Source organism: Rhinichthys klamathensis, unplaced genomic scaffold (genome assembly GCF_029890125.1).
Source record: "Rhinichthys klamathensis goyatoka isolate OS25496 unplaced genomic scaffold, OSU_Roscu_1.1 h1tg000330l_1, whole genome shotgun sequence".
Lineage (NCBI taxonomy): Eukaryota > Metazoa > Chordata > Actinopteri > Cypriniformes > Leuciscidae > Rhinichthys > Rhinichthys klamathensis.
Window position 1 is genome coordinate 1517127 of NW_026606845.1, and position 10022 is coordinate 1527148.

At 35.9% G+C, this 10022-nt stretch overlaps 1 protein-coding gene across 1 annotated transcript in view; it reads right to left on the reverse strand.

Moving 5' to 3' along the window:
* The window catches only part of LOC130105933 (B-cell receptor CD22-like), a 145783-nt gene extending 136123 nt beyond the window's left edge, over positions 1-9660 (reverse strand). Inside the window, exons 1-4 of the mRNA XM_056272120.1 lie at positions 9378-9660; positions 9033-9290; positions 8707-8949; positions 8525-8627 (exon numbers count right to left, since the gene is read on the reverse strand). Coding sequence (XP_056128095.1) covers positions 8525-8627; positions 8707-8949; positions 9033-9290; positions 9378-9645 — 872 coding nt within the window. The 5' untranslated portion in view covers positions 9646-9660. The remainder of the gene's footprint in view (positions 1-8524; positions 8628-8706; positions 8950-9032; positions 9291-9377) is intronic.
* Positions 9661-10022: the final 362 nt, after the last annotated feature.

Here is a 10022-nt window from a genome sequence, read left to right on the forward strand (position 1 = left end):
TGCAGAAACAGCAGAAAGTGCCTGAATCTGATGTGTCTGTTCCTCTCTGATCACTTCAGTCTGATAAACCTGCTCTCTGCTGTCCCTGCTGGACTGGAGCAAATACAGCCATAGAGCAATAAAGCATAAACGCAAGAATGAAATATGAAATAAAAACAAAAATACAGCTTACTATAATAATAATAATGGTTATTGATAATTTTATTCAAAGTGAAAGCAATACAGATCTAAAGCAGTTTCACAGACACTCTATATCAGAATAATAGTCATGAACACATCAGAGGTTTGGTGTCCCAGATCACCTTCATTCACATCGTGAGAAACATGTTTTGAGTGTATTATAGCAATGATAAAATTGACAATTTACATTTTCCTTCTAAAAAATTCATATGAAGATCAGATGGCAGTTTTTTTAAAGACAGAAACCTCAATTAGAAATTATACATTCACAATAAGAATGATTCACTAAAATAATGGAAGCAAAAGCACAACAAGACTGGATGAAACTTATTTCTCACAAATACATTTCTTCTTATCAGAGCATGGCGCATCATTCCAGTTGTTCACAGGGTCTCTTCCAGGATCCAATTCAATACAGTCCTCATCTGTACCTAGATAGTTATTCGGCTCACCTCTGCGCCAAAACCTAAATAAAGTGTGTCAGATTTTCAGTTATTCAGGACCCCAGATGTTCAATGAAACTCCTTATCCATTCAGCAAACAACAAATGAGTTTAACAAGCTATTCATCATAAAATAACTTTGGCTAATGTACTGGCAAAGTTCTCTCTTCCAGTAACATTAATAGAGTGTTTCTTCAACCAATACCTGCAATTGCTAAAAGAAAATAAGGAAAGTAAAGGTCAAGAGGCCAACTAAAGCAAACACTGATCACCATAACGGTGATTTCAAATGAAACATTTTCAACCAAACATCAACATCTAAACCTCTGTTAATCTCAATAAGAACTTCTGGTTAGTAATACATTGTTTTATCCTCCTCTTCTGATATCTTCAGAGATTTAACATCAGTTATCTTCAGTTCTAAGATTGTGGCTGAAGTGTGTAGTAGTTTTTTTCTGATCTGGTTTCTCTTTGCTTCAGTGATTCTGCTTGTTTGCAGCAGATGTTAAAATGTTTGAAAGAATGTTTCAGGAACATCATACTAACCTTTAAATTAAGTTCTATTGACATTCAGGAAACTGGACATTTTTATGTTCTTGAAATGTTACAAATCAAGGTTTCTAGAATGTTAATTTGTTAATACAAATTAAGTTGAAAGAATGTTTCAGGAACATCATAACCTAAAAAAAATTACCTCTAACATCCAGAAAACTGGACATTTTAACGTTTCCATAACCAAAACAGAATTGAATGAGAATTAAAAGGATTTACCAAATGCATCCAAAGTGTTTCTCTGTGAGTGTTTTATCACCTTGTTTCAATGCAGACTTATCCACCCATTTCATGATCCCCTCAGTCTCAGAGTCTGACAAACCAATCCACACTCTCTCCTTGACGAATGAAGTTATGAACCTCTGTGTGAATAAAAACAGGAGTAAGTGTGATTCCTCTCATTAACTAACACACACTCACACAATCTCACCTGCTTCTCTTCAGTGTTGATAATGATCAGATCAGCTCCTCGATCTCTGCAGAACTGTCTGCACTCAGACCAGCTCCTCAACTCACTGGATATGAAAAACGTGTCATTTCCTTTCAATAAACAGGAAAAAAACGTTGCTCATTATTTGTGTTGTAAAGTGCAAATATACACTACCGTTCAAAAGTTTGGGATCAGTGAGAATTTTATTTTTTGGAGGAAAGAAATCAATACTTTTATTTATCAAGGAATAATTAATTTGATCGAAAGTGACAGTAAAGACATTTATAATGTTACAAAAGTCTTTTGAACTTCCTATTCATCAAAGAATCCAAAAAAAAAACAAAAAACTGTACAACTGACAGACCAACAACTGTTTCAACATTGATAATAATAATAAATGTTTCTTGAGCATCAAATCCTCATATTATACTGATTTGTGAAGGATCATTTGACACTGAAGACACTGACACTGGTGATGCTAAAAATTCAGCTTTGATCACAGGAATAAATTACACTTTACTATATATTCACACAGAAAACAGCTGATTTACACTGGAATAATATTTAATACTATAACTGATTTTTGTTGTATTTTTAATCAAATAAGCGCAGCCATGGTTAGCAGAAGAGAATTCTTTTAAAAGTATTTAAAATCATACCGACCCCAAACTTTTGAACGGTAGTGTACATATAAATCCATTTGCACAAACCTTGTGTATATAACTTCCTTAGTTCAGTCTCTAGCTCCAGTTTCTTCTGACTCAAAGAGCTGAAGTTGTTCTTCAGTTTGTCTTTTTCAGTCATTAGATCAGTGTAATTGTCCTGTAAGCTGTTGATAGTGTGATTGAACTCTTCAACTGTGTTCTTGTAACTCTTTAACAGGTCTCTCTCTGCTGTGATGGTGATGTACAGTGTGATGAAGACCAGCAGAAGAACACACATGAGCCCGAGACACACTGTCATCAACACCAAACACCTGCTTCCTCCTGACACACAGAGACAACACACACGGATATCAGTGTATACCCTTCATATTATTAGAAAATATGCTTCAAATCAACCTTTGTTAGTAATCCAGCATTGTTTTTAGATAAATGGTAGGGATTTTTAATATTCTTTTATAATGACAAACATCTGGAACTCCTATTCGCTAAAATATGGAAAATTTCATAAAATCCAAAACAATGACAGTTTTTTCACAGAAAACGATGATTAAAATTTAACGTAACATTGCTCATCCGCTCAAACATTAGCAACACCGTCTCTGCGTCAAACCAAACTTTCTGCTTACTTTGCTTTCGCTCTTTTCCTTCATCATTTCTGCGACTCTGTGTTGGAGGTCTCGATCTGTTATTAATATTTCTGCTTACATAAAAGGTCCCTGATTCCATTATTAGCTCAAACTCACAGTCGTACAGTTTGTGTTCACAGATGAGGTGTGGTCTTTAAGATGTGTGCCGTGTTTTTAAATAGTACCAACACAGGAAGTGGTTTTTATTAGTTCAGACAGATAAATCTAGATTTCATTCTCACTCTAAAACTCTCCGAATGCTCATACTACTGTATGATGGAATATATATTGCATATTCAACCTTAAATAGTCAAAGCATTGTGGAGTTTTCCCTGTGATGAAGTTAGCATCTACAACGTCCAACAAGAGGAATCTGTGATCACCTAAACTGACTCAAACACACTAAAACGGGCCGAACTGGACCTGTGTGTTGAGGACCATAAACTGGAAGTGAATGATGATTTACATCGCTGTCGTGTTCAGGAACAGAGAGGATGATGGGAAATAGAGATTGTGGGATGAGGACTTCCTGTTATTAAACACAAGTGGGTGACAACAGGAGATTCACATTTTCCTTTTCTCAGTAGATGTCACTGTTCTGCCATTTTCACTATGATGATAAATTAAATAAGTAAATAAATAACCCTTTAACTTTGAGTTGAAATCTGAACAGTATATGCTTGGAATATCCCACATTTCTCCAAGGACAGTGAATTCTTTTTTGACATCAAGGTGGAAAATGACTTTCATCATATAGAAATCAGGTTATATACTGACAGATATGCTTATTTTATATAATTTATTTAATTTCAACAGAACCAGTTGTTGTAGATGTTACCACATGAAGTATATTTTCTAAGTTGAACTGACAAAACATTTGTCAGTGTTTTTTGTGATTTTTATGTACACTATTATCAAGAAACATTCAAGAACAGTGTGATGAAGAACACACATGAGCCCGAGACACTATCTAAAGACTACATTTGTCTAATTTAAATGTAGTTAATCTAAAGACTAATTCTAGATAAGTATATCCTTTTACAAGTAAAAAACATACAGTAACATATCTGAATACAAACATATTGAAAAAGTACATTTATACATTTAAGGACATTTCAATTTAAGTAAACCTCTAAAAATACCTGAAGACACAACTCTCCCACAAACACAACCAAAGATGTTTAGCAAAACAAAACTCTTCTCTCTATTAAGTTTTTGCACTTTCACTTTTGCTCTTACTTCTGTGCTAAATTTCAGCTTTAAAGGAATTTTCTGCTTACTGCACTTTTCATCTTTTCCTTCATCCTGAGTTACTCTTGTGTTCAAGCTCCAGTTGTGTTCTCTGCATTCATTATTTTGATTATTTTTGTGTGTGTGTGTGTGTGTGTGTGTGTGTGTGTGTGTGTGTGTGTGTGTGTGTGTGTGTGTGTGTGTGTGTGTGTGTGTGTGTGTGTGTGTGTGTTCTTTGCTGCTAACTCTTAACAATAAGTGGTTTCATTTCACTCTTGCCTCTAACAAGAATGAAAACTTTCAGTCAAACTCAAAAACTCCCTGCAGACTCAAACTACTGTGTTTGTGTATTGAACATTCACCCACATATTATCAGCTTCAAAAGCCAACAAGAGGAATCTGTGATCACTCAAATAAACTCAAACACACATAAACAGGCCAAACTGGAGCTTTGTATTGATGATGCAGGAACAGCAGAAAGTGTCTGAATCTGATGTTTCTGTTCCTCTCTGATCACTTCAGTCTGATAAACCTGCTCTCTGCTGCCCCTGCTGGACTGGAGCAAATACAGCCATGATATAAAGCAGAAATACAAGAATTCAAAAATACAGTTTACTATAATAATAATAATAATAATGGTTGTTAATCATTTTATTCAAAGTGAAAGCAATATAACTCAAAAGCAGTTTCTCAGACACTCAATATCAGAATAATAGTCATGACCACATCAGAGGTTTGGTGTCGCAGATCACCCTCATTCACATCGTGAGAAACTGGAAGTTTGTCAGTCTATTATAGTTTATTATAATTTTACATTTCCCTTCTAACAAATGTATATGAAGATCAGATGGCAGTTTTTTAAAAGACAGAAACCTCATTCAGAAATACATTCATTATAAGAATGATTCACTAAAATAATAGAAGCAAAAGCACAACAAGACTGGATGAAACTTATTTCTCACAAATGCATTTCTTCCCCATAAAGCACGGCGCATCATTCCAGTTGTTCACAGGGTCTCTTCCAGGATCCACTTCAATACAGTCCTCATCTCCAAGGTTATTTGGCTCACCTCTGTCAAAAAACCTGAATAAAATGTGTCAGATTTTCAGTTATTATACCCCAGATGTTCAATTAAAGTTTTTATCCATTCAGCGAAAAACAAATGAGGAGCTTAAGAAGCCACTCATCATAAAAGAGCCAACAATATTCACAGCTAACAGGGAACAATCTCATAACATTTGCTAACGCACTGGCAAAGTTCGCTTAAAGCTATGAACAAACATTCTTCCAGTAATGCTAATAGAGTTTTTCTTCAACAAATACCTGCAATTGCTTAAAGACAGTTACTAGGGTATATTTGATATGTTTTATGTGTGTCTGGTGGCCTACGTCCGATTGCAAGATCTTGGAATGTTTCCTTTAGAATGTAGTTCTAAAGGAACCACAAATGCCTATAATATGCATTTTAATGTAACTTTGCGATATCATCCTCCTTACATGTCTTTCCTCCTACCTTCAGAACCCTCTTGATCTGGCCAAACCAGATATGTACAGAAATATACCGTAAAATGTATTTTACTATGATGTACCATCTTTTGGAATGATTCTGACCAAAACTAACATCACAAAGGAGCCAACATTGGTCGTTCTGCACTGTAAACCCTAATGTTGTCTTTACTTAAACAATCAAGTGTACTAGACTAAACATTACTTTAAATTTAGCATGTTGGCCCTGTCACTCAAAAATATAAGTTCAAATAACTTATTTACCTTCAAAATACATAAACTTAAGATTTCAAGTGCTGTGAGCTCAAAATCATGATTAATCCTTACAAAAGGTCATTTTCACAAATGTTGTTTTCTTGACTGTGAAATGAATACATTCATACATGCTTTCTTCAAGTGCAAGGTGTCATTCTGATTTTACCAGAAAACAAATGGCTTTCATTATATTACAATTATTGATCGTAATGGAAATAAACAGATTTTTTTTTTTATCTGATACTTTAAACTTGATAAATAAACTTTAATACCCATATACAAGTGTTTTTGTAATACACAGCACAATCCCCAGTGTTAAATTTACACTGCTCAGTGTTTATATGAGTCCACGCTCAAGAGTGTTATAAGTAACACCGAACCAGTGTTAAAGTTAATGAGATAATTAAGTGATTAATTGAGTGATGATTGAGCATCATTTGTACAAGTTTAGCCAATATACTATCACTGTGCTGAGAAGCGCACAGCTATTACTTCTAAAATACAGTAATTTTAGTATTGACGATATTTGGCCAATCATCAACCGAACCACAAGCTCTATCCCAAAAACTCAGACATACCAGAAAAACTTTTTAATAAAAAAATAATAGAACATTAAACACTAATATATGTCCCCAATTGAAATTGTACTTTGAAGACAATCTTTATTGTAAATCTGAGTCAGTAATGTTAGATTGTGTGTGTGTATTTGTATTGTTTGTACTCTGTAACTACATGAAACATGAGGGTAACAAGCACCACTTTAATTTAAAGCCTGCAGATGTCACATTATGTTTAGTTACTTTCATTTAGTGATGGTAGTCTGCTTTCAAACGTGCTTCAAACCATTAACTGAAGATACAAGAAGACAGTAACTTCTGAAGACGTCTGACAGAAATAAAGTCAGTCTGATTCGTTCAACGACTCATTTTTCCAAACCCCTCCTTTGTGTGACGCTAATTTGCGATGATCGGTCAGATGACCCAGTCAGTTGTGATTGCTATACTCATTGATTTATGTTAGCGATCATAGCCCAAAGTTCGGTGGTAAACACCCAATCAGTTATTGTTCGCGTTAGCCCAACGCACAAACATATTGATAAAGCACTGCAGTACTACAAGGTATTGCTCTATTCTTTATGACAACTCCAACTACGACAAACATTTCACATATTTCAACAAAAATGACATTGAAGACCTTGAAGCTGTGCTGAGCGTAACTTACACAACACACACAAATACTTATTGAGCATGCTACAAAACACATAAAAGCAACAATTATTAATAATACTTACAGGTTGTGATTCGGAGGAAGCTGATCCAAATAAACTTGGTACTGAACCTTCCTTCAGTATTAACCGGCTCGGGAATCCACACTTGAAAGCATTTATGTTTGTAAAGCAATTGTCATTAAAATGACGCGAACACAGCACTAGGTTCGGGCTACTTGTGTGGTATAGTTGTAGATATAAACTCTAGCCACTGATTCTTCACATGCTCGTCTCTGGGCAGTGAAAAAAAGGTCGCTTTTGATTCGCACTTCAGAACACAGTGTCTTGTTGTCGACATGATGTTTTTAAGTTTGTCTGCGCGCAATGAGTGGGCCGGCCAATTTGATCATGTTTCGTCTTGACGTCACAACGAAAAGGAAAATGACTCATTGGAAAAAAAACGATTCATTAAATTGATTCCGAGACGATTTATTTGAGAGACAATAACTTTTTTTACGGTGAACTTTCATATATAAAACTTTGCAGGATGTTTTTGTTCACTTAGATCTATGTTACACACTACATGAAAGGTAATTTTCAAAATTCCATAATAGCGGCCATTTAATGTCTTCTAAATATTCTGGCCGATTTTTCTCCTTCTGATGATCCTAAGTGAAGTCCCGATTATCTTGATGACAGATTATCAGATTTTCTCGTGGTGTGGGGTGTGTTAAACGTGACCGGATCTCAACATGTTGAATATTTATAATCAGAAATCCTGATGTGTGGGGGCAAAACATGAAAATACATTAAAATGTATGCATTCAAATACTGATAAGAATATTTTTGCTTTCTAAACTTGTGCCTAAAACTGAAGACCAAAAATACTGAAAAAGAGTATTATATATGTAAGATTACACAATTAAACATACATTACATCAGTCTATAGCACACAATAGCATTTTCTCACAAAGGGTCAAAGGGAACAAATGAGGGTCAATCCCTGTCAATCATATGTGGCTCCGCCCACAGAGCCCAGGATTGGTTCTTTATACAAGAGCTGTATATGTGTCTTCATTGGGTTCAGAGATCTATAGGAGAGATAGAAGGATTTACATCAGAAAATAGAGAAGTCAATATAAGCTAAATGTATAGCATACTATTTTTTTTTAATCGACTCATTTGAGTCATTTGTTTCTGAATCGGACTGTTTGTTCCTGCATGCAGATCATGAAGACACATGATTACAGATAACAGATGATCGATTGATTTTCTGCTTTTTTAAAGTCATGTTGTGTTTGGATGATTTACCTCTTTCACTGTGATATTTTCATTTTTAACACTGCTTCGTTTCTTTCTGAAAAAATGACAGAAATTAAAAGCACATGGGCGACTATATTAATATTATCAAAGTTGTTTGTGGTTCTCACATTATAAACAGGATGATGATGATAATGATGATGACGAGGATGAATATTGCTCCACATTCCACTGTGATCCCAAAAACTTGATGCCATCTAGATCTGTGATGCACTGAAAGAGAGAAACATTATCAGCTCAGATTAACAGTCCAGACTTAAAGTTATATGGGTTTGCTCTTACAAAGCTTTACCTGTGACGGTTACAGCGTCTGATCTCTGAGATCCATGTTGATTGTGAGCCTGACAGTAGAAGCGTCCACTCTGTAGTGCACTGAAACTCTGTCCAGATCCAACAGCTGAGGTTTCATTCTCCTTAAACCAGCTGAAGTTCAGAGCAGGAGGGTTTGAGTCACTGATGCAGTTCAGAGTCACTGAATCTCCCTCCACTATTACACCAGATCCACGCATCCACACTGAGACGCTCCTGGGTGGATCTAAAGACAAAAATTCAAATTCAATGAATATTCGAAAATGATGAATTTGGATGTGAATACTATGCTGGTGATCATTAACTCACACATGACGTTTAAAGTCACAGCTTTAGAGTATTTCTCTCCATGTTCATTGATGGACTTGCACTTGTATTCTCCACTGTCATCAGAGCTGATCTTTGAGATGTTGAAGATTCTTCCAGATCCTACAATCGTTCCTCCTTTAAACCAGCTGAAGTTCAGAGCAGGAGGGTTTGAGTCACTGATGCAGTTCAGAGTCACTGAATCTCCCTCCACTATTACACCAGATGGACTGATGGACACTGAGACGCTCTTTGGAGGGTCTAAAAGGGCCAAAAATTAAAACCTCAAATCATCTCATTCAAACTCAATCTCCAGTTTTTTAAAAGACTAAGTTAATCTGCACTCACACGTGACATTGAGCTGAACCTCAGGAGAGACGTGAGTGTGTCCGTCTACAGCACAGCTATATCTGCCTGAATCCTCTCTTCTGACTGGATCGAGGGAGAGTTTGTTACTGAATTTAATCTCAGTTAATATCTTCAGTGAGTTTCTGTACCAGATGAATGTTGCTCTGTCAGTCAGAGCGCAGCTGCTTTTACATGTCAGACTGACTGAATCTCCCTCTGTCACTCTCTCAGGAGACTCCACCTGAAGATCTGAACACAACACACACATTATATCTAGTGCTGCTGTCATACACTGATTATTATTCAACATAATGCACAGAAGAAGAGATAAACCTCACCAAAGTCATCTGTGAGAGTAAGAGTCACTCCTGATTTACCAATCCAATTTTCTTTATCAGTGATGAATCTGAAATAGTACATGTGTGAATCCTTCAGTGTCACATGACTCAGTCTGACGGTGCAGTTCTGCTGTTTATCTCCCAGATACTGAAGCCTCTGACTGTATTCAGTGTCATTAGACAGATCTGGAGGCTCAGGATGTGTTACCGGCGTTTTGGTCCAGAGCACTTCCTTGATCTGATGTCCAGTAGGGTATGTATAAGTGCATCTCATTATCACTGTTGAGTCGTTTAGTGCACAGATGTG